The following is a 25,827-nucleotide window of genomic DNA, read 5'->3' as shown; positions in this document are numbered from 1 at the left end:
TTTGGTCAGCAAAGAAGTGAAAATATTAAAAAGATTTTTTTAACTTACGGAAAGCCTGAGTTAAAAATTTTCACAGAGAAAAACAGCAGGAATTTTTGAATTTTAATTTTTCCCTAATAAAGTAAAATCCTCAGCAATCGAGGAGAATTATTTTTGTGGGCTCTACCCAAATATTTTGCCAATTTCTATTTATGGCAAAATAAAAGAAAATTGGAGACAGAAAGAAAGACTCTTAATACTTTGACTTCAATTTACAATCCTATCACCTGGACCTCCAATCTATGTTTACTTTCTTTGTTTCTCTATTTTCCATTCCCAATTCCTTTTCTTGTTTTCTTTGCACTCCATCCCCTGCCATATGATAACTGAGAGCATTGCAATTTCCCGGAAAGTTTCAAAACCATTTGATTTTTCCATTATGCTTTGCCATGTCTGATGAAGGACAGCAGTGAAATGACTATGCTGACCCATGTTTGCCCGGTGAAGAGTTTATCAAGAATAATAGTCAGATGCCGGAGGATGATAATGGACGACGATTCTAAGTATGAGTTATTAATTGTAAGCCATTGTTGTTGTTTTTTTTTTTTTTTTTTTTTTTTTTGCTTTACTGACTAATCAAGGTTTTAAGCCTTTTCTTTTTTTTTGAAGCTGTTTCATTGGAAGGACCACAATGGATCGGAATTGTTTTTCTTTCTCAGATTATTTATTTATTTTTTCAATTTAGATCATGCCATGCATTTATGGGTAAGTGTGAATGGGTGCTTATGCTTTCCTTGAATTAAAAATGAAGAATATATTTAAAATATTTTGGATGGAAAAACTCACCTTAGTTTCTGAGGAAATTTTTTTCTAACGAAAAAAGTCTCCTCAGTTCCTGAGGAAATTTTTTTCTAACGAAAAAAGTCTCCTCAGTTCCTGAGGAAATTTTTTTCTAACGAAAAAAGTCTCCTCAGTTCCTGAGGAAATTTTTCTAACGAAAAAAGTCTCCTCAGTTCCTGAGGAAATTTTTTTTCTAACGAAAAAAGTCTCCTCAGTTCCTGAGGAAATTTTTTTCTAACGAAAAAAGTCTCCTCAGTTCCTGAGGAAATTTTTTTCTAACGAAAAAGTCTCCTCAGTTCCTGAGGAAATTTTTTCTAACGAAAAAAGTCTCCTCAGTTCCTGAGGAAATTTTTTCTAACGAAAAAAGTCTCCTCAGTTCCTGAGGAAATTTTTTTCTAACGAAAAAAAGTCTCCTCAGTCCTGAGGAAATTTTTTCTAACGAAAAAGTCTTCCTCAGTTCCTGAGGGAATAACGAAAAAAAGTCTCCTCAGTTCCTGAGGAAATTTTTTTTCTAACGAAAAAAGTCTCCTCAGTTCCTGAGGAAATTTTGTTTCTAACGAAAAAGTCTCCTCAGTTCCTGAGGAAATTTTTTTCTAACGAAAAAGTCTCTCAGTTCCTGAGGGGAAATTTTTTTCTAACGAAAAAAGTCTCCTCAGTTCCTGAGGAAATTTTTTTCTAACGAAAAAAGTCTCCTCAGTTCCTGAGGAAATTTTTTTCTAACGAAAAAAGTCTCCTCAGTTCCTGAGGAAATTTTTTTCTAACGAAAAAAGTCTCCTCAGTTCCTGAGGAAATTTTTTTCTAACGAAAAAGTCTCCTCAGTTCCTGAGGAAATTTTTTTCTAACGAAAAAAGTCTCCTCAGTTCCTGAGGAAATTTTTTTCTAACGAAAAAAGTCTCCTCAGTTCCTGAGGAAATTTTTTTCTAACGAAAAAAGTCTCCTCAGTTCCTGAGGAAATTTTTTTCTAACGAAAAAAGTCTCCTCAGTTCCTGAGGAAATTTTTTTCTAACGAAAAAAGTCTCCTCAGTTCCTGAGGAAATTTTTTTCTAACGAAAAAAGTCTCCTCAGTTCCTGAGGAAATTTTTTTCTAACGAAAAAAGTCTCCTCAGTTCCTGAGGAAATTTTTTTCTAACGAAAAAAGTCTCCTCAGTTCCTGAGGAAATTTTTTTCTAACGAAAAAAGTCTCCTCAGTTCCTGAGGAAATTTTTTTCTAACGAAAAAAGTCTCCTCAGTTCCTGAGGAAATTTTTTTCTAACGAAAAAAGTCTCCTCAGTTCCTGAGGAAATTTTTTCTAACGAAAAAAGTCTCCTCAGTTCCTGAGGAAATTTTTTTCTAACGAAAAAGTCTCCTCAGTTCCTGAGGAAATTTTTTTCTAACGAAAAAAGTCTCCTCAGTTCCTGAGGAAATTTTTTTCTAACGAAAAAAGTCTCCTCAGTTCCTGAGGAAATTTTTTTCTAACGAAAAAAGTCTCCTCAGTTCCTGAGGAAATTTTTTTCTAACGAAAAAAGTCTCCTCAGTTCCTGAGGAAATTTTTTTCTAACGAAAAAAGTCTCCTCAGTTCCTGAGGAAATTTTTTTCTAACGAAAAAAGTCTCCTCAGTTCCTGAGGAAATTTTTTTCTAACGAAAAAAGTCTCCTCAGTTCCTGAGGAAATTTTTTTCTAACGAAAAAAGTCTCCTCAGTTCCTGAGGAAATTTTTTTCTAACGAAAAAAGTCTCCTCAGTTCCTGAGGAAATTTTTTTCTAACGAAAAAAGTCTCCTCAGTTCCTGAGGAAATTTTTTTCTAACGAAAAAAGTCTCCTCAGTTCCTGAGGAAATTTTTTTCTAACGAAAAAAGTCTCCTCAGTTCCTGAGGAAATTTTTTTCTAACGAAAAAAGTCTCCTCAGTTCCTGAGGAAATTTTTTTCTAACGAAAAAAGTCTCCTCAGTTCCTGAGGAAATTTTTTTCTAACGAAAAAAGTCTCCTCAGTTCCTGAGGAAATTTTTTCTAACGAAAAAAGTCTCCTCAGTTCCTGAGGAAATTTTTTTCTAACGAAAAAAGTCTCCTCAGTTCCTGAGGAAATTTTTTTCTAACGAAAAAAGTCTCCTCAGTTCCTGAGGAAATTTTTTTCTAACGAAAAAAGTCTCCTCAGTTCCTGAGGAAATTTTTTCTAACGAAAAAGTCTCCTCAGTTCCTGAGGAAATTTTTTCTAACGAAAAAAGTCTCCTCAGTTCCTGAGGAAATTTTTTTCTAACGAAAAAAGTCTCCTCAGTTCCTGAGAAATTTTTTCTAACGAAAAAAGTCTCCTCAGTTCCTGAGGAAATTTTTTTCTAACGAAAAAGTCTCCTCAGTTCCTGAGGAAATTTTTTTCTAACGAAAAAGTCTCCTCAGTTCCTGAGGAAATTTTTTCTAACGAAAAAAGTCTCCTCAGTTCCTGAGGAAATTTTTTCTAACGAAAAAAGTCTCCTCAGTCCTGAGGAAATTTTTTTCTAACGAAAAAAGTCTCCTCAGTTCCTGAGGAAATTTTTTCTAACGAAAAAGTCTCCTCAGATTCCTGAGGAAATTTTTTCTAACGAAAAAGTCTCCTCAGTTCCTGAGGAAATTTTTTTCTAACGAAAAAAGTCTCCTCAGTTCCTGAGAAATTTTTTTCTAACGAAAAAGTCTCCTCAGTTCCTGAGGAAATTTTTTTCTAACGAAAAAAGTCTCCTCAGTTCCTGAGGAAATTTTTTTCTAACGAAAAAAGTCTCCTCAGTTCCTGAGGAAATTTTTTTCTAACGAAAAAAGTCTCCTCAGTTCCTGAGGAAATTTTTTTCTAACGAAAAAAGTCTCCTCAGTTCCTGAGGAAATTTTTTCTAACGAAAAAAGTCTCCTCAGTTCCTGAGGAAATTTTTTCTAACGAAAAAAGTCTCCTCAGTTCCTGAGGAAATTTTTTTCTAACGAAAAAAGTCTCCTCAGTTCCTGAGGAAATTTTTTTCTAACGAAAAAAGTCTCCTCAGTTCCTGAGGAAATTTTTTTCTAACGAAAAAAGTCTCCTCAGTTCCTGAGGGAATTTTTTTCTAACGAAAAAAGTCTCCTCAGTTCCTGAGGAAATTTTTTTCTAACGAAAAAAGTCTCCTCAGTTCCTGAGGAAATTTTTTTCTAACGAAAAAAGTCTCCTCAGTTCCTGAGGAAATTTTTTTCTAACGAAAAAAGTCTCCTCAGTTCCTGAGGAAATTTTTTCTAACGAAAAAAGTCTCCTCAGTTCCTGAGGAAATTTTTTTCTAACGAAAAAAGTCTCCTCAGTTCCTGAGGAAATTTTTTTCTAACGAAAAAAGTCTCCTCAGTTCCTGAGGAAATTTTTTCTAACGAAAAAAGTCTCCTCAGTTCCTGAGGAAATTTTTTTCTAACGAAAAAAGTCTCCTCAGTTCCTGAGGAAATTTTTTTCTAACGAAAAAACTCTCCTCAGTTCATGAGGAAATTTTTTTTCTAACGAAAAAACTCTCCTCAGTTCCTGAGGAAATTTTTTTCTAACGAAAAAAGTCTCCTTAGTTCCTGAGGAAATTTTTTTCTAACCAAAAAAAGGCTCCTCAGTTTCTGAGGAAAATTTTTTCTAACGAAAGAAGTCTCCTAGGGATTTTTTTCTAACGAAAAAACCCACCTCAGTTACTGAGGAAATTTTTTTTCTAACGAAAAAGAGTTTCCTCAGTTCCTGAGGAAATTTAGACTTAGAATGTCCTATAATCTCCTTATATCTTTTATGGAAACTGTACCAAAAATATACAAGCACACGAATATAACAAAACCTCTACAGCAACAACAACCTCGCCATCAAATGCTAAAATATGGAAAACTGATGTCTGATGCAGAAAAAAAATGAAAGAAAAAATACTTGGATTTATTTGCAACAGCCATCCATCCAACCATTCGTTGATTTTGAGACGTTCAAATATAAAATCCTCTTCACAGTGGCACATTCATATTCTCATATGTAAGAGCGAGTGTGTGTGTGTGTGTGCTTAAAATACATGCATATGCATTTGTGTTGATTTATTTCTTACAAGAGTATGAAAAAAATATAACAACAAATCTGGCAACGTCTCTTAAAAAACTGCAGAGCAATTATTCTAGCAGTGGCCGTTTGTTGTTGTTGTTGATGTTGTTTGGGTCTGGGGTTTCTCCATTGCCTCATTGCCACCCATTAACACCCAGCTCACTCACTCACCTGTCCATTGGCTGAGTGTGGGAGGTCTTATCTTCTCTGTTTATGTGAATGACTGAGTATTGTATTTTGCATTGCATTAATGGGTGGGTGGGTGTTTGTGTGAGCGCAAGATAGAGTGTGGGAGAGAATATCATTTATTTATGTTTGGAGTATGCATATGCAAAGAGTTCTTGTGTGAGAGTGCAGCATCACCTCATTCATATGAAAATTTACAATGCAATTGAGTATGCAAATATTACCTACTTACCTTAACATAAGGCCTCAACACCCACCCACCCCCAGCACCATTCATGGCTGATGTTGTTGTTGTTTGGTTTCTTGTTAGGAGAAATGTAGGAGAAAGAGAAAAGTGGTTGGTTCTCATCGCATTTAACGGCTAAGGTAGCAGCATTCATTTTATTTTGTAGGCAGTTTGTTTTTGTAGTTAAATGTAAAGAATTGTTGTTATTGCCAGCAATGCTGCTGCTGCTGTTGTTGTTGTTATTATTATTATATATTTCAAAAGCTCTTCATAGCATTGTTGTGATATATGAATGATCTCATTGTAGGTACATTAAAATAGAAAAAAAAAAACTGAATTTTGTACAAGCAGATATTTTTGAGGACAAATGCTTGATCCTTTAAGAAGTTAAGAAGGATATGAATCTAAAATAAATGTTTTAATTAAAAAATAATATTATATAAAATAAAAATAATAAATAATATAATAATAAAAAATAAATTTTCCTCAGGATCTGAGGAGACTTTTTTGGTTAGAAAAAAATTTCCTCAGGAACTGAAGTGGATTTTTTTCGTCAGAAAAAAATTTCCTCAGTAACTGAGGAGACTTTTTTTCTATAGAAAAAAATTTTCTCAGGAACTGAGGAGAATTTTTTCGTCAGAAAAAAATTTCCTCAGGAACTGAGGAGACTTTTTTCGTTAGAAAAAAATTTCCTCAGGATCTGAGGAGACTTTTTTCGTTAGAAAAAAATTTCCTCAGGAACTGAGGAGACTTTTTTCGATAGAAAAAAATTTCCTCAGGAACTGAGGAGACTTTTTTCGATAGAAAAAAATTTCCTCAGGAACTGAGGAGACATTTTTCGATAGAAAAAAATTTCCTCAGGAACTGAGGAGACATTTTTCGATAGAAAAAATTTCCTCAGGAACTGAGGAGACTTTTTTCGATAGAAAAAAATTTCCTCAGGAACTGAGGAGACTTTTTTCGATAGAAAAAAATTTCCTCAGGAACTGAGGAGACTTTTTTCGATAGAAAAAAATTTCCTGAGGAACTGAGGAGACTTTTTTCGATAGAAAAAAATTTCCTCAGGAACTGAGGTGAGTTTTTTCTATAGAAAAAAATTCTCAAATGCTTGATCCTTAAAGAAGTTAAGAAGGATATAAATCTAAAATAAATGTTTTAATTAAAAAACATGTACTAAACTATTAAAAAATATTTATTTTTTACACATTTTCTCAGTGAGAGAGAGCCATTAAAAAAATTTTACTGAAGAAATATGTTTCTCAGGCTCAGAGTTTAGTTTTTTTCTAAAGAAGAAAATTAGGGATACTCTGAAAAGAGTATAAATTTTCCTCAGGAAGAGTATAAATTTTCCTTTGGCTTTTTTTATAGAAAAAAATTGCCAGAAGCTCGGAAGAGATTTGAGAAACTAATCTGTTACATTTAATTTCTCAATTATTTTTATGTCTCCAAAGTTCTCTTCTAATTGCATCATTATATTATTTACACTTCAAAGGTGTCTGCATATCTTCCGGGTCTGTAATGTATGCCTGGTGGGATGGGGTGGGGTTGGGCTTGTTACTTGTTCGGCCATCAGAGATTGACTTGCTACTTGAGAATATGATGCAGTCAGTTATTTACTTCATAAAAAGAGGACATTTTTTGCAAGCTTGGGCTGCTTCTTCTTCTCCACCTTGCTTGATATATATTTGGATTGCATTTTGTTCTTCAACAACGACAACGACAAAGCCTACTAACTGTCAGTCAACCAGAGATATATTTTTTTCCTCCGTCTTCATCAAAGCCCGGCACTTGAAGAAAAGGCCCACTTGAGAACATGAAAGGTGTTAGTTTTGCAGCTTTGTAGGCAAACTTTTTGAAATGTTTTATTTACGTTACTTTGTAGTACAAATTGCAGAGCCGAAGTGAAACGTAACAATTCTGTTTTGTTTTTTTTTTTTTTTTCATTTCTGTGTGTTTTCTTTTTTTGTTCAAAGTAAATAGAAAGAGCTTGGAAGAAAAAAAAAAAAAAAAACAAAAAATAATAAAATGCATTCTTATGGAAAATATGCAAGTATAAATAGTTTTGTCAAGTAAGTAACAATACTTGTAACCGTTGTCATATTCATATTCATAACAAACACTTATCTGCTGCACAAACACACACTCACACACACACATGCATTGTTACCCATACACGAATAATTAGAATGTGTTAAGTGTTGCCTATCCACTTCATGTAAATTTATCTAGGATTCACATCAGAAGGCGTCATCTTTCGCCTCACAGATGTAAGTACTTCTGTAAGTGGTAGCGGTGGTGGTACCAGTGATAGGTGTGATGGTGTATGGTGCAACCAGAACAAAAAACATGCCACGCCTCATCACCTACATCTGAAATGGCGCTGGCTGCCACATACATCTTTACAAATTCAAAGCAATCAGTTTTAGTAGCTAAGACAACAAATAATCTGCGAGTGATGGGGGAGGGAATATGTATTTTTCCAAACAAGGTAATATTTCAGAAATGGGGGAAAAATGAAAAAATCAGGTGCTTCAAAAAAATCATTAGGAACTGAGGGGACTTTTTCTGTTAGAAAAAAATTTCCTCAGGAACTGAGGAGACTTTTTTCTATAGAAAAAAATTTCCTCAGGAACTGAGGAGACTTTTTTCTATAGAAAAAAATTTCCTCAGGAACTGAGGAGACTTTTTTCTATAGAAAAAAATTTCCTCAGGAACTGAGGAGACTTTTTTCTATAGAAAAAAATTTCCTCAGGAACTGAGGAGACTTTATTCTATAGAAAAAAATTTCCTCAGGAACTGAGGAGACTTTTTTCTATAGAAAAAAATTTCCTCAGGAACTGAGGAGACTTTTTTCTATAGAAAAAAATTTCCTCAGGAACTGAGGAGACTTTTTCTATAGAAAAAAATTTCCTCAGGAACTGAGGAGACTTTTTTCTATAGAAAAAAATTTCCTCAGGAACTGAGGTGAGTTTTTTCTATAGAAAAAAAATTTCCTCAGGAACTGAGGTGAGTTTTTTCTATAGAAAAAAATTTCCTCAGCAAATGAGGAGAGTTTTTTCTATAGAAAAAAATTTCCTCAGCAAATGAGGAGAGTTTTTTCTATAGAACAAAATTTCCTCAGCAAATGAGGAGAGTTTTTTCTATAGAAAAAAATTTCCTCAGCAAATGAGGAGAGTTTTTTCTATAGAAAAAAATTTCCTCAGCAATTGAGGAGTGTTTTCTCCAAAAGAAAAAATTTCCTCAGGAACTGAGGAGACTCTTTTCGTTAGAAAAAAATTTCCTCAGGAACTGAGGTGAGTTTTTTCGTTAGAAGAAAATTTCCTCAGGAACTGAGGTGAGTTTTTTCGTTAGAAGAAAATTTCCTCAGGAACTGAGGTGAGTTTTTTCGTTAGAAGAAAATTTCCTCAGGAACTGAGGTGAGTTTTTTCGTTAGAAAAAATTTTCCTCAGGAACTGAGGTGAGTTTTTTCGTTAGAAAAAAATTTCCTCAGGAACTGAGGTGAGTTTTATTTTTCTATAGAAAAAAATTTCCTCAGGAACTGAGGAGACTTTTTTCGATAGAAAAAAATTTCCTCAGGAACTGAGGAGACTTTTTTCGATAGAAAAAAATTTCCTCAGGAACTGAGGAGACTTTTTTCGATAGAAAAAAATTTCCTCAGGAACTGAGGAGACTTTTTTCGATAGAAAAAAATTTCCTCAGGAACTGAGGAGACTTTTTTCGATAGAAAAAAATTTCCTCAGGAACTGAGGAGACTTTTTTCGATAGAAAAAAATTTCCTCAGGAACTGAGGAGACTTTTTTCGTTAGAAAAAAATTTCCTCAGAAACTGAGGTGAGTTTTTTTCTATAGAAAAAAATTACCTCAGGAACTGAGGTGAGTTTTTTCGTTAGAAAAAAATTTCTTCAGGAACTGAGGTGAGTTTTTTCGTTAGAAAAAAATTTCCTCAGGAACTGAGGTGAGTTTTTTCGTTAGAAAAAAATTTCTTCAGGAACTGAGGTGAGTTTTTTCGTTAGAAAAAAATTTCCTCAGGAACTGAGGTGAGTTTTTTCGTTAGAAAAAAATTTCCTCAGGAACTGAGGTGAGTTTTTTCGTTAGAAAAAAATTTCCTCAGGAACTGAGGTGAGTTTTTTCTATAGAAAAAAAATTCCTTAGGATTGAGGAAATATTTCCTTCCCGCTCTCGAATGTTTTTCTTTTTGTTATACAAATGTTATTGTAATTATTGTTGCTGTTGTTGTACCCATTTCTATTGTTATTTTAATTATTATTATTATTGTAGCCTTTGATTATAATGTCTAAAGATCTCTTTACGTCTGAACACTTTTCAACAATACATGAATTTGTTTCTATCTCAAGATTATTTACAAAGATGGCGTTTTAATCAAAGATATGCATATGCAGGCATACACACCCACATACATATCCTTTGCCTTCATGTTGTACTCATAGGCCCTCCCCCCTCCCTGTTGACATTCTCTCATCACTTACGCTCTGATTCCTTTTTAGCATAGCAGGCGGGTAAAAATCATAATTTCAAATCGTTTGTTCGTTCGTTCATTTGCAAAACATATCACCATTTGCAACACCTACGGAGCCCCCCTCCCCCTGTCTCACCATACCACTACCGCCATCTATATAAATAATGTTTGTTGTTATTTTTGTTTTCCTCCAGTTGTAACAATTGTTACGTTTATTTATTATTATTTTTTGTTTTGTTTTGAATTTTTATTTTTTCCTCCTCCTTCTGCTTCTTCTTCTAATGTTTTCTTTTGCCATCAAAAAGGACGACACTTAAATTGCAGGAAAAAACCATACATACAGATCTGAGCTGAGCTAAGCAGAACGGCGAATACCCATCCATAGACAATTCACAATTCATGCAATTCACATTAAAAATATCATCACTTAGGTGCAGAACAAATGAATGAAAGAATGTGGGAACGTGTGATGAGAATGAGAGAATGGCTGACTGAAGAGAGGGGGAAGGTAGGGAAGGCAGCAGCCACGAAGGTAGTTAGCAGGTGGCTGACTGTGTGATTTTGATTGGAGAGATGCATCATCATAAATTGTATCTGAGGAAAAAAATAAATTTTTACAAATAGCAAATAAAAAATAAAGCCAATGTACAGAAGGACGTATCTCGAGAAAGGTCTGCAAGGACTAAATATTTTTTTTTAAAAAATTTACCCTAAGGTCCGGAGTATTTTTTTCATAGAAAAAGCTTCATTAAGAACTCGAGATATTTTTTTTAGTCTTCAGAAATCTGAAAAATTATTTTTACAAATAGCAAATAAAAAATTAAGTCTTTAAATATAAGGTCGTATCATGAAAAAAGGTCTCCAAAGACTTTTTTTTTTGTGGAATAATTCGTCTTCGATTCCTGAGTATTTATTTTTTCATAGAAAAATATACTGAGGAGCCCGTGGTATTTTTTTATTTATGTTGTCCTTAGACATCTGAAAAATTGGTAGGCACTGAGAAATGTTTTATGTATCTTTAGCAATTCTAATATTAAAAAAATAAAAATCCTTCTATAATAACAAGTAACAAAACTGTTAGTACGGCCGGGCCGAATTTTGAATACCCTCCACCTTTTGGTACAAATTTGGCAATTTTCGAAAAAATAAAATCCGTTAAAAATTCTGTTAAAATCTTAAAAATACCGGATGTAGCCGTATATTAGGGTCTATACGAGGACGTGGACCTGCATAGGTAACTTTTTTCAGAAGCTATTTCAATATTCATATGCGAAACTTAAAAAAAATAGGTTATAATGTCGATAAAATCATCCAAATACCGAATTTAGGGAGGTATCATGGGGGCTATAAAACGTGGATCTGCACAGACAATTTTCTGGCATAGGCTGTAGTATCCATTAAGGACACCAAATATCAAATTTGAAACAATTCCGGTGAATAATGTCGCTAAAATCATCAAAATACCGAATATCGGTAGGTCCCGTTATATGGGGGCTATACGAAGACGTGGACCTGCACAGACAATTTTCTGTCTTAGGCTGTAGTATCCATAATGAACTTTAAGTACCAAATTTGAAACAATTCCGGCAAATAATGTCGCTAAAATCATCAAAATACCCAATATCGGGAGGTACCGTTATATGGGGGCTATCCGAAGACGTGGACCTACATGGCCCATTTTCAATACCAAAAGTCCTGCAGACATAATACATATTTGAGTAAAATTTTATCAATATACTTTAATTCGTTCGGAAGCTAGAGTGATTTCAACAGACAGATGGGCGGACATTGTTAAAACAACAGAATTTTATGCTGATCAAGAATATATACTTTGTGGGGTCTAAAATGTGTATTTCGAGGTGTTACAAATGGAATGACAAACTTCATATACCCTCCATACTATGGTGGAGTGTATAATAAAGCCAATGTACATAAGGCCATATCTTGAAAAAGGTCTGCAAGGTCTAATTATTATTTTTTTTAGAAAAATCCACCTTAGGGGCCTGAGTATTTTTTTCCAAGGGAAAACTTTTTTCAGGAACTCGAGATTTTTTTCTTTCATCCTGAAAACCTGAAAAATTTTTTCTCTTGTCCTCAGAGACCTGAAAAATTATTCCGGAAATTAAAATCCTCCTCAAGGCATTGAGAAATTTGTTATGCTATAGAAGCTGAGGATTTTTTGCATAGAAGAATATATCCTCAGTGACTTGAGGAATTTTTTAAGAAGCCAAAAAAAAATGCTATCAAAAATTATTTTTGGGAAGGGAGGGTATTGAATTTTCCCCCATATCGCCTGCTGCTGAGACAAAATAATGGGTGGTCTGCAAGGACTAATTATAATTTTAGAAAAAGTCTCCTTAGGGACCTGAGTAGTTTTTTTTTTTTTTTCAAGGAAAAACTTTCTCAGTAAACCGAGGTATTTTTTTCTTTCATCCTGAGACTCTCGAGAAATTTTTTTTTCGTCCTCAGAGACCTGAAAAATTATTCCGGATGTTAAAACCCTCCTCAAGGCACTGAGCATTTTTTTATGCTATATATAGTGACCTGAGGATTTTTTAAAGTAAACAGTTCTTAGTTATTCTGTAAGAAAAATTCTCCTACAAAAAATTCTATAAAAAAATTATTTAGTTAGGGAGGGTATTGAATTTCCCCCCACATCGCTCTGCTGCAGTGACAAAATAATGGGTGGTACTGGGTGCCACATGAATATCAACGATTGTGGATGTTTATCTCCTCGGATTGAGGACAATTTCTCCGTGGGAGTGTGAGGCCGGGGGAGTGGAGAGTAGAATTTGTGTTCCATGTGTTAATGCTTTTCGTTTGTTATTTTGTTGAATTTTTGTTGTTAATAACAATGTCCTCTTGTCGTTGGCACTTGTGATTGTTTGTTATTACAAAACTCTCCGTTTGCAAGGCTCTGGTTTGTTGTTATCTTCTTTTTTCTGATGAATATGTGAAGAGAGGCTTTAGTTGGCAAATCTTCAGCACAAAACGTCAGCAACGTCGACAACAAACAGCAACAATAATATGTATTAAGAACAACGCCAGCAACAACAACAACACCAACAACGACGACGACAATATTATTGTCCTATAGTCATATGCTAATGTTGATGCTGATGACGTTGATGATGTGACTGACAAGTCAAGGATTTACCTTAACAACCGACGATGATATATTTCTCTCAGAGAAAGAATACCTGAAGTGGTATTGGGGAGTGGAGAGAAATGGATTCAATGGACATTGATTATGCCATTGAGAGAGAGGCTGAAACCCAGAGAGAGAGAGAAAATTGAGGAATATGTCCCCATATAAATGGGAAATTAATGTGGAGACCTTTGGAGACTTTTACATTTTGATTTCTCTCCACCCTATTAAACTCTAAATCAAATGTTAAAATTTGTCTTTCTATTGCAAAAAAAAGGACAAGAGGACCATGACGATGTGCCCATGCTAAATAAGAAGTACCCCTTTTGGCATTTGTAATACTTTAGATTTACTGCAATTTTCTAGATTTGTTATCTGCAACTGTCAGAGGGAGGCAGTGGCATTAGGAGCAGAGATTAACAGCTACAAAGTTAATGATTTTTCTTTTTCATTTATAATTTACAAAACTTACCTTGTAATTTTCAAATAGAAATGGAAGGAAAATTATTTTCAATTTAGTAAAACGACTAAAATTTATTGGGAAAAAATTCGAAAAACAAAAAAGTCTCCTAAGGTCCTGAACGAAATTTTTTTATAACGAAAAAAGTCTCCACAGTTGCTGCGGAAAATTTCTTCCAACGAAAAAACTCACCTCAGTTCCTGAGGAAATTTTTTTATAACGAAAAAAGTCTCCACAGTTGCTGCGGAAAATTTCTTCCAACGAAAAAACTCACCTCAGTTCCTGAGGAAATTTTTTTCTAACGAAAAAAGTCTCCTCAGTTCCTGAGGAAATTTTTTCTAACGAAAAAAGTCTCCTCAGTTCCTGAGGAAATTTTTTCTAACGAAAAAAGTCTCCTCAGTTCCAGAGGAAATTTTTTCTAACGAAAAAAGTCTCCTCAGTTCCTGAGGAAATTTTTTTCTAACGAAAAAAGTCTCCTCAGTTCCTGAGGAAATTTTTTTCTAACGAAAAAAGTCTCCTCAGTTCCTGAGGAAATTTTTTTCTAACGAAAAAAGTCTCCTCAGTTCCTGAGGAAATTTTTTTCTAACGAAAAAAGTCTCCTCAGTTCCTGAGGAAATTTTTTTCTAACGAAAAAAGTCTCCTCAGTTCCTGAGGAAATTTTTTTCTAACGAAAAAAGTCTCCTCAGTTCCTGAGGAAATTTTTTCTAACGAAAAAAGTCTCCTCAGTTCCTGAGGAAATTTTTTTCTAACGAAAAAAGTCTCCTCAGTTCCTGAGGAAATTTTTTTCTAACGAAAAAAGTCTCCTCAGTTCCTGAGGAAATTTTTTTCTAACGAAAAATGTCTCCTCAGTTCCTGAGGAAATTTTTTTCTAACGAAAAAAGTCTCCTCAGTTCCTGAGGAAATTTTTTTCTAACGAAAAAAGTCTCCTCAGTTCCTGAGGAAATTTTTTCTAACGAAAAAAGTCTCCTCAGTTCCTGAGGAAATTTTTTTCTAACGAAAAAAGTCTCCTCAGTTCCTGAGGAAATTTTTTTCTAACGAAAAAAGTCTCCTCAGTTCCTGAGGAAATTTTTTCTAACGAAAAAGTCTCCTCAGTTCCTGAGGAAATTTTTTTCTAACGAAAAAAGTCTCCTCAGTTCCTGAGGAAATTTTTTTCTAACGAAAAAAGTCTCCTCAGTTCCTGAGGAAATTTTTTTCTAACGAAAAAAGTCTCCTCAGTTCCTGAGGAAATTTTTTTCTAACGAAAAAAGTCTCCTCAGTTCCTGAGGAAATTTTTTTCTAACGAAAAAAGTCTCCACTGTTCCTGAGGAAATTTTTTTCTAACGAAAAAAGTCTCCTCAGTTCCTGAGGAAATTTTTTTCTAACGAAAAAAGTCTCCTCAGGTCCTGAGGAATTTTTTTTCTAACGAAAAAAGTCTCCTCAGTTCCTGAGGAAATTTTTTTCTAACGAAAAAAGTCTCCTCAGTTCCTGAGGAAATTTTTTTCTAACGAAAAAAGTCTCCTCAGTTCCTGAGGAAATTTTTTTCTAACGAAAAAAGTCTCCTCAGTTCCTGAGGAAATTTTTTCTAACGAAAAAAGTCTCCTCAGTTCCTGAGGAAATTTTTTTCTAACGAAAAAAGTCTCCTCAGTTCCTGAGGAAATTTTTTTCTAACGAAAAAAGTCTCCTCAGTTCCTGAGGAAATTTTTTTCTAACGAAAAAAGTCTCCTCAGTTCCTGAGGAAATTTTTTTCTAACGAAAAAAGTCTCCTAAGTTCCTAAGGAATTTTTTTTCTAACGAAAAAAGTCTCCTCAGTTCCTGAGGAAATTTTTTTCTAACGAAATTTTTTTCTTTTTCCCATTCCCCTCATTGTTTGTCTCCCATTTCCTCCTATTTTCAGTTTCAATACCAATTAGCAATTGTCTTAATTACTTTCCCTGCTGAATTTGTTTTTAGTACAAATGACCAGCGCTTGAATGTTACGGATATTTTAACAATTTTGTTAAATTGTTTTGTAACATGTTTTTTTTCTCTCCCTTCTGGAGCACTTCTGATGAAATCCTTTCAGGTTTGATGACGAAAAACCAATATTTGCTTTTCCTCAGCCAGCTAGCAAGCCATCTTCCTGCCATAACCCAGTCTTATCCAACGACCGTCCAAAAATCCTATAAACAATTAAATGTTGAAACAATTTCATTACATATTTGCTACGTGGGTGCTACGTCTGGGTGGAGGAAGAAGAGGAGGAGAATGAGAGGGAGTAGTCAATCAGTCGTATATGAAGCAGAACTGAACTTGATTACATACGAACAACAATAGATGCCCTGCTATTGTTTCCCCTCCATGGGACTTAACGATACGTGAAGCGAAAAGGATATGGTGTAAGCTGAAGGTACATAAGGATTTTTGCCAATTTAATCCAGCTTCCCTTTTGTCCGTGTTTGTTTTTGTTATCCTTTATGCCGGACACCAGACTAGCAGGACTGTTGCTTTGGCCATAACTATAAAATTTTATGGCTTTTTACGGATATTATTTAGTTTTTCATTTTAGTTAGTAGATGGTAGTTAGTTTGCCTTTCTCCCCCTTTTCTCTTTTACTTCATGGTCACACTATTGTGTTTTGAAGGGGGTGAGGTGGCGGGGCAGTTGTCATGTTACCAGGTAATTTAGTTTGTCTCGTGGCAATTTGGAACAATCATCAAAGACCTTAAATGAATTTATAACGTTTGGGAGATTTTTTTTTGATTTCAAATAAAGGGGAGTTAAGAAAGAAGATATCCTGAAAAAAAACCAATGCTCCCAAGGCGTCTGGGATCATCCACATTTTTTCTCTAAAGAAAAAAGCCTACTCTGATCCTGAGGAAATTTTTTCCTATAGAAAAAGGTCTCCTCAGTATCTGAGGAAATTTTTTTCTAACGAAAAAAGTCTCCTCAGTTCCTGATGAAATTTTTTTCTAACGAAAAAAGTCTCCTCAGTTCCTGAGGAATTTTTTTTCTATAGAAAAAAGTCTCCTCATTGCCTTAGGAAATTTTTTTCTATAGGAAAAAGTTCGCTCAGTTTCTGGGGAAATTTTTTCTATAGAAAAAAGTCTCCTCAGTTTCTGAGGAATTTTTTTTCTATAGAAAAAAGTCTCCTCAGTTTCTGAGGAATTTTTTTTCTATAGAAAAAAGTCTCCTCAGTTTCTGAGGAATTTTTTTCTATAGAAAAAAGTCTTCTCAGTTTCTGAGGAATTTTTTTTTCTATAGAAAAAAGTCCCCTCAGTTTCTGAGGAATTTTTTTTTTTCTATAGAAAAAAGTCTCCTTTCTATAGAAAAAACTCTCCTCAGTTTCTGAGGAAATTTTTTTCTATAGAAAAAAGTCTTCTCTGTGCCTGAGGAAATTTTTTTCTATAGAAAAAAGTCTCCTCTGTGCTTGAGGAAATTTTTTTTCTATAGAAAAAAGTCTCCTCAGTTCCTGAGGAAATTTTTTTCTATAGAAAAAAGTCTCCACAGTACCTGAGGATTTTTTTTCTATAGAAAAAAGTCTCCACAGTGCCTGAGGAAATTTTTTTCTATAGAAAAAAGTCTCCACAGTGCCTGAGGAAATTTTTTTCTAATAAAAAAGTCTCCTCAGGCCTCTAGTGTAGAAAAAATATGACCTGACATGCCTCAATTTTGAAGAACATGGGCGTAAAAAGCCTATGCTTTAACGTAGACCACCTCAATGGTTTGCAATCTTATGTAGGGACCATTGAGCCCACCTACTGAACGTTAGAGGGCGCTGAGACCAACCACTCAAAAATAAAGACCACTAAAATTTAAATCACCAAAATTTTTCTAAAGGACCCTTCCCCATTCTCCCAGGCTTATCTCAAGCAAAATATTAAATTATAATAATTTTGAGAAAATGCTTCCCATTCCCCCTTCTTCCAATAAAAATGCTCATCCCAAGGCTTTTTGTTTAATTAAATGAAACAAAAAATGGCCCAGAATCCTTTTGTCTTTCCAAATCAAAAGGATTTCCGAATTTGTTTCATAAAAAGAGGCGAAATAAAAAGGCGAACAATAGTTTGTTGCTTTTAACAATTTCAATAAAAATTAATATAAAAAACGTGCAGGACCCTCTGGGCATTTATTTATGCATTCGTTCATTCATTTATTTAGTTATCCTGGATCCCTTTCTGCAAGGATACCAGGCATGAGCATAGATTTTATTAGACCCTTTGGTATCGTATTAATACATTTACTATTATGACTTGACAGTAAAAAATTTGTCAAATCATAATGACCAAGGAATACCATGCACCCACACATTGGCAAATCAAAGAGAGAGAGAGACACACACACGTTTTTCTCATATATATATTTTTTTTTTGGGAGGGGGGGACTAAAAAGGGTTACCCGGAGATGTCTCAAAAGAATAAAAAAAGAAACAACCAGGCCATCACTTAGACAAATAAAATCAAACAAATTATATTAACAAACCCAATACAACAAAGAACAACAACATAAAATGATAGCTAAAAAATCCGCACACTCACACACACAGACTTGTAGGCTTTGTCCGTGCAGGAGACCCCTGATAGTGATTTGCTCAATAACCCTTGTAATTTGCCACAAAAGACCAACCATCTACCAGATAGCAGTATGTGTGAGTGTGTGTGTGTGTGTGTGTGTGTGTGTGAGAGAGTAAATAAAACCCAAATAGTCCTGTAGGCCACATAAGACACGTACGTATTAAGCTGCTTGATGTATGTATGGAAATCATGATTTTGATGGGCCTTATCAAAGCCATAGACATAGACAGAAGACAAAAAATGATGACTTCTTGACAAACTGTTAAAAAATCCATGGAAATACCTTTGAAGGCGAGTTAAGCAATGTTATGATTTCTTAAGGATATTACATACACTCAAGGAAAAATGTTGGGTCATTTGGGTACTAAAACAAAACATTTTTTTAAGCAATTCGTTCAGAAAATCAGATTTTCCTTTTGGAAATGGCGGGAGAGTAAAGATTTTCTACAGAAAATCTCAAAGCAACAGCAGGTCTTGCACAGAAAATATCGAAATTTTTCCCCAGATAAATTCCATTCGGCAAAAAATTTCTGGAGAAAAATTTTGAATTCACCAAAATTTTCCGCGAAACTCAATTCAGGGATAGTAGGTTTTTTATAGCCTCAACCACATGGCTACAGAGGGCATATATATCATTTGATACGGCTAAAACGTGGCTCAACGAAGTAACGATTTTAGACCCCAGGTATCTTTGGACCAAATCCATTTCAGGACATTTGGAGTAGATCTAGCCATGTCCGTCCCTCCCTCTGTCTGTCCGTCTGACTGGCTGGTGCACACGATAACTCTCGAAGGGAGAATCTGATTTGGGCCAATCTTTGTACATCGTAATGTTATTATGAAACTTAGATCGTGTTGGAAGATGGGCATTATCGGTCCACTTCTTTTTGTACCTCCCCCACAAATGGTCGAAATTTTCCAAAAATATATTTTTTTTTGCACAGAAAGAGAAAGGATAATCCGATTTTGCTTCAATTTTGCAAATCCTTTTACTTGCATCAGTGCTAGGTCAGGTATGAAAATGGACAATATCGGTCCACTCCTTCTGGTACCTCCCCCACAAAAAGTCAAAATTTTGAATAATAATAACTCTTATAAAATGTGACGTAAGAGTCCGATTCTCCTAAAATTTCACACATCTCAAAATTTTTATTAACCCATGGTCTGGTGTGAAGATGGTATATATCGGTCCACTCCTTCTGGTACCTCCCCCACAAAGGGTCAAAATTTTGAATATCCATCAAGCTCATAAAATGTCAAATTAATATCCGATTCGATTCAGACTTGGCACATCTCAATATTTTCATCAGCACAAAATTTGTTGTAAAGATGGTAGAGGTCGGACCATTCCTTCTGGTACCCCTCCCACAAAGGGTCGAAGTTTTGAATAACCAAAACGATTATAAAATCCGAAATAAGCATCCAATTCTCTTCATATTTCACACATCCGAATATTGCTACTAACACAAGATCTTGTGTGAAGATGGAATATATATGTCCACTCCTTCTGGTACCCCTCCCACAAAGGGTCAACATTTTGAATATTCATGAAGCTCAAAAAATGCTAAATTAATATCCGATTCGATTCAGACTTGGCACATCCCAATATTTCCACCAACGCAATATCCGTTATAAAGTTGGTAGAGATCGGACCATTCCTTCCGGTACCTCCCCCACAAAGGGTCAAAATTTTGAAAAACCAAAACCATTATAAAATCCGAAATTAGCATCCGATTCTCTTTATATTTCACAAATCCCATTATTTCTACTACCATGTGATCTGATGTGAAGACGGTATATATATGTCCACTCCTTCTGGTACCTCCCTCACAAAGGGTCAAAATTTTGAATATGCACGAAGCTCATAAATCGCTGAGTGAACATCCGATTCCATTCAGACTTGGCACATGTCAATATTTTCATCAACTCAAGATCTGTTAAAAAAAATTAGAAAACCTAATTTAAGTTTTCCCACTAAAAACCTCAATTTAAGCTAACTTTTTCTTTGAGTGTATGTAACCCCCCCTCTCCCCCCCCCCCCCCCTTCTTTTTTTGTAAGACAATTTCTCCCTAGACAACTTTAGTCCATCATTGTTCTCATCATCATCATGAGCCTTGTAAATATGACTAGAGTTCTTCAAGTTCTCATTCTTATCACCAATGGTCTCCCTTGTGCCACCCCTTTCCCCCCACCAACCAACCGTACATGTTCGTCATAGAGCCATAAAAAACCAAGACTAAATAAAAAACATGACTTGAAAATCTCTTAATCTTTTTACCAACCTTGTAAACACGCCAAAGAAGAATAAACCAGAAAATAACACACAAAAAGGACATTCCTGGCCACACCAACAACAATAACTTAAGAAAACTATGCAGCATATCCCTGGGCACACACATGCCAAGAAAAGACAACCCTTTTTGGCCCAGGCACATGAAACCATGACAATGTAGGAAAAAAAGTCCTTTTGAATTGATATCCTTGTAGTACTTTTGGGTGGGGGAATAACTTGCCAGGATTTATTCTGCCAAATCATCCAAATAAAAAATAAACCCCAGAAAAAGGATATGCTCCTTTCTCCACTCCTTGTTCGGCTGACTATCATTTTTGTCTAAATTCAATCAAAATTGTTTGGCTCATCAAACATTCAATTACTAACCATAAATTTTGTGGCATAATATCTTGAAACCAACAAAGGATATTGTGTGTAGGAAAGAGAGAGAGAGAGAGAGAGAGAAAGAGAGAGAGTGTGTGTGTGTGCCCAACCCTATTGTTCCGATGCTTAATAAAATTGTTGCAAATTGTGTTGTTTAACAATCATATTTTTACTTGTTATTAAGTGCCGTTTGGCACCCCTTAACGACAACCCTTCCTACCCTCCCTTCCCCTCGCCAGGCACAATGACAAAAGGATATCGATATTGCAAATTGTTAACAATTCAATTATTTTAGTTTGATGTTGCCTCGACAATCCTGGCCAAAAAATATATGAGTGTTGATTGTGGGTTATGCTTTGAGGATTTCCGAACAAACAACAACAACCCCTTAATTTGTTGTAAGGATTACGCTTGGCATGATTTCATCAATATTGTTTGAAATTGTATCCTTTTTTTTGGGATAGTAACTTCATATTTTCTTCTCTAAAAATATTATTTTTATCGAAGTTTTTGGCTTATCATTTTAGGAGGGGTGGAGGAGGGGTTTCATGTTTATTGGCAGACTTTTTATGACTGGCTTTTTTTCTGTGTGGATCTCTATTTTGTCATTGCTTTCTTTTGTGCAAATCACTTGACCAATTTGTCAAATTGTTATCTTAATTTGGCAACGGGCCTGTCGGAGGCAAAGGGTTGCTGGCAATCATAATTTATGAGCAAATATTAGCTGTAGTTTGGGCTTTCTAGGCAAGAGAAGAGGGGGAGAGGGGAGAGAAAAAAAAATTATATTTTTTCAAGAAATTTAAGAGTATTATCCGATTAACATGGAAAAAGGATAATCCAATAGGAGAGCATATGTGATAATGGTATTTGCAATGAGCAATTAGGAAGTCTGGCAATTAGGACCTTCTGGACGATGATGTCAAACACTCTTCGCGGCAGAAGCTTCTTTGGTAATGGCGATAGCAACTTCTCCATGGTAGATGCCATTGAGGCCCAAAATTCTTTAGTAATGAGTTCTAGGGGGAAAATATCTTCCGCAATGGCCTCTGTCATCCGCAGAGTGAGGCTATATCAAAATATCATCCGCAGATTCCCTCACTGAGAGGCTAAATATATTATGTATGATATCTCTAAGTTCGGTAGAGACTATGTACGCTATGTACGGCGGAGGCCTCTGAGTCCAAGGTATTTTTTTACAATAAACAAGTAAAACAGCTGTAAGTTCGACCGGGCCGAACTTTAAATACCCTCCCCCATTTGGTACAAATTCTGTTAAAATCTTAAAAATACCGAATGTAGCCGTAGGGAACTTCTGTCACAAGCTCTAACAATATTCAAATGCGAAACTTGAAAAAAATCTGATTATAATGTAGATAAGATCATCAAAATACCAAATATAGGGAGGTACCATGGGGGTTATAATACGTGGATCTGCAAATTTGAAACAATTCCGGTTAATAATGCCGTCAAAATCATCAAAATACTGAAAATCGGGAGGAACCGTTATATGGGAGCTATACGAAGACATGGACCTGCACAGACAATTTTCTGTCATAGGCTGTAGAACCCGTTACGAACTTCAAATACCAAATTTGAAACAATTCCGGTGAATAATCTCGCTATAATCATCAAAATACCGAATATCGGGAGGTACCGTTATATGGGAGCTATAGGAAGACGTAGACCTACACAGACAATTTTCTGTCATAGACTGTAGTACCGGTTACGAACTTTAAATCTCAAATTTGAAACAATTCCGGTGAATAATGCCGCTAAAATCATCAAAATACCGAGTATAGGAAGGTACTGATATATGGGAGCTATGCGAAGACGTGAACCTGCACAGACAATTTTCTGTCATAGGCTGTAGTATCCAGTACGAAGTTCAAATACCAATTTTGAAACAATTCCGGTAAATAAATTCACTAAAATCGTCCAAATACCGAATATCGGGGTGTACCGTTACATGGGGGCTATACGAAGACGTGGACCTGCACAGACAATTTTCTGTCATAAGTTGTAGTATCGAGTACGAAGTTCAAATACAAAATTTGAAATAATTCCGTTAAATAATGTCTCTGAAATCATCAAAATACCGAATATCGGGAGGTACCATTATATGGGGGCTATACGAAAACGTAGACCTGCACAGACAATTTTCTGTCTCAGGCTGTAGTATTCATTACGAAATTCAAATACTAAATTTAAAAGTGTTCCGTTAAATAATGTCGCTAAAATCATCCAAATACCGAATATCGGGAGGTACCCTTATATGGGGGCTATACGAAGGCGTGGACCTGCCAGGATAATTTTCTCTCTTAGGCTATAGTATCCATTTCGAACTTCAAATACCAAATTTGAAATAATTCCGGTAAATAATATCGCTAAAATCATCAAAATACCGAATATTGAGAGGAACTGATATATGGGGCCTATACGAAGATATGAACCTGCACAAGCAATTTTCTGTCATAGGCTATAGTATCCATTTCGAACTTTAAATACCAAATTTGAAACAATTCCGGTGAATAATGCCGCTAAAATCGTCAAAATACCGAATGTCGGGTGGTACCGCTATATGGGGGCTATATGAAAACGTGGACCTACATGGCTCATTTTCGAACTTAACCTGCCTACTGGCAAAATAAACTTGTCTGCAAAATTTTAGCCTTCTATCTCGATCCGTTCGAAAGATAGCGTGATTGCAAAGGCTGATAGACTGACAGACAGACAGACAGACAGACGGACAGACCGACATCGCTAAATCGACTTAGAATTTTACGCTGATCAAGAATATATATACTTTGTTGGGTCTGACATGAGTATTTCGAGGAGTTACAAACGGAATGACAAAGTTAATATATCCTCCATAGTATGGTGGAGGGTATAAAAACGAACGATTTTTTGGATTGTTTACAAGTAAACATAATTTGCTTTTACTTATAAACTTGTTGTTGTTGCGGGATAGTTTTTTTGCCAAACATAACCACACCTGCCCAAATATTACAAAAAAAATGCCAATAAAGTTCCGCTAAACATCTGTCGTTTAGGTAATGGAAAATAACTTGTTTTGGTTCTCACACCAAAATAATTTCAAAAATCCGGAAGGAGAAATTTCTAACATCAAAATAAGTTGATTTTCTATAAAAACCAAAAAATCTGCACATTTCTGTAGTTAGTTGTCCATTGCTCGGAATCATGAGGTACTTGGCATTGGTTTTCTTTAGCGCTTGCATTGCCTTGGCAAGCTGTGGCTGTTTGGGTGGATGTGCAAATTCTGCACCAATTATTGTAATTACCCCCTCGTCGAATATATGGCAGAGCATACGAGGGTGGTTCCAGTGTGGATGGAATGGATGTCCGAAACCAAATTGTCCTGGCACAGGAGAAACGGGTCTAGAACCACCGGCTCCAGAACCCACTAATCCCTCGCCTCCCACTTACCCAACCTCTGGTCCTCTACCACCAGCACCTACAACACCCACATATTTACCAACAACGTCTACACCAGGTTGGGCAACTCCACCCGGCCAAACGCCACCCACATATGGATCAGCACCGGGAGTACCAGAACCCACTTACCCATCAGCGCCCACCTACCCAACATCAGGCCCTCAGCCAACAGCACCTACAGCCGTTCCAGAACCCACCTACCCAACTTCAGGTCCTTCACCAGGCCCAACGGCACCCACGCATGGAACAACACCTACAGGCGTCCCAGAACCCACCTACCCATCGGCACCCACTTACCCTCAGCCAACAGCACCCACATCAGTGCCAGAACCCACTTTCCCAACTTCAGGTCCCTCACCAGGCCCAACAACACCCACACAAGGATCAGCACCGGGAGTACCAGAACCAACCTACCCATCGGCACCCACTTACCCAACTTCAGGCCCTCAGCCAACAGAACCTACAGCCGATCCAGAACCCACCTACCCATCGGCACCCACTTACCCAACTTCAGGCCCTCAGCCAACAGAACCTACAGCCGTTCCAGAACCCACCTACCCATCGGCACCCACTTACCCAACCTCAGGCACTCAACCAACAGCACCTACAGCCGTCCCAGAACCCACTTTCCCAACTTCAGGTCCCTCACCAGGCCCAACAACACCCACACAAGGATCAGCACCGGGAGTACCAGAACCAACCTACCCATCGGCACCCACTTACCCAACTTCAGGCCCTCAGCCAACAGCACCTACAGCCGTTCCAGAACCATCGGCACCCACTTATCCTCAGCCAACATCACCCACATCAGTCCCAGAACCGACTTTCCCAACTTCAGGTTCTTCACCAGGCCCAACGGGACCCACGCATGGAACAGCACCTACAGGCGTCCCAGAACCCACCTACCCATCGGCACCCACTTACCCTCAGCCAACAGCACCCACATCAGTCCCAGAACCCACCTACCCAACTTCAGGTTCTTCACCAGGCCCAACGGGACCCACGCATGGAACAGCACCTACAGGCGTCCCAGAACCCACCTACCCATCGGCACCCACTTACCCTCAGCCAACAGCACCCACATCAGTCCCAGAACCCACTTTCCCAACTTCGGGTTCTTCACCCGGCCCAACGGCACCCACGCATGGAACAGCACCTACAGGCGTCCCAGAACCCACCTACCCATCAGCGCCCACATCGGGTTGGGCATCTTCACCGGGCACAACACCACCTACATATTCACCAACATGGCCGACATCTCTGGGTTAGGTAACTTCAGCGGACTCATCAACAGCCACAGCCTGAGGCTCGATCATTTCCCCAGGCACAACAACGGCTAAACACGCACCAACGTTTCAGAGTCCTACCACACCAATGGCTAAAAATATACTTTAAATTTTTTCAAATATATTTTTGAAATTTTCAATCATTTTGGTATTTTTATAGAGGACATCTTATCTCCTGGTTAGGCAGGGTGCGTATATAATGAACTTGCCAGGGTTCAAATATAGACAGCTAGAATAGTCAGGTTGCGAAAAAGACAGCCTTACTTACCAGGGTAAGGATATAAACAATCTGGCTGGCTTGGGTGCAGATAACGGTAGCCTGACCTGGTTAGTTTCCGAATTTAGACAACCAGACGTACTGCACCATTTTCAGATGTTATTCGAAATATTTTAAATTTTTTTTGGGAACTAAGAGGTCAAAAAGGTGTCTTGGTTAGGTAGAATGTGCTTCTAGGGAATTGGTCAGGGTTCAGATATAGGTCAGGATGCAAAAAAGCCAGCCTGGCTTATTGGAGTATGGATGCAGACAGTCTTGCCGGCATAGCTGCAGATACCGAAAACCTGGTTTGTCTGAATCCGAA

General features: G+C 36.5%; 1 protein-coding gene across 1 annotated transcript in view; it reads left to right on the top strand.

Annotated features, from left to right (window-relative positions):
• Window positions 1-25,229, top strand: part of LOC131802086 (proteoglycan 4-like) — a 48,092-nt gene extending 22,863 nt beyond the window's left edge. The window contains exon 2 of the mRNA XM_059121449.1: window positions 23,829-25,229. Within this exon, the coding sequence (XP_058977432.1) occupies window positions 23,829-25,229 (1,401 nt within the window). The remainder of the gene's footprint in view (window positions 1-23,828) is intronic.
• Window positions 25,230-25,827: the final 598 nt, after the last annotated feature.

This window comes from Musca domestica, unplaced genomic scaffold (genome assembly GCF_030504385.1).
Source record: "Musca domestica strain aabys unplaced genomic scaffold, Musca_domestica.polishedcontigs.V.1.1 196, whole genome shotgun sequence".
NCBI lineage: Eukaryota > Metazoa > Arthropoda > Insecta > Diptera > Muscidae > Musca > Musca domestica.
The sequence above is the reverse complement of the archived record's forward strand: the minus strand, read 5'-3'. Positions and strand labels throughout refer to the sequence as shown.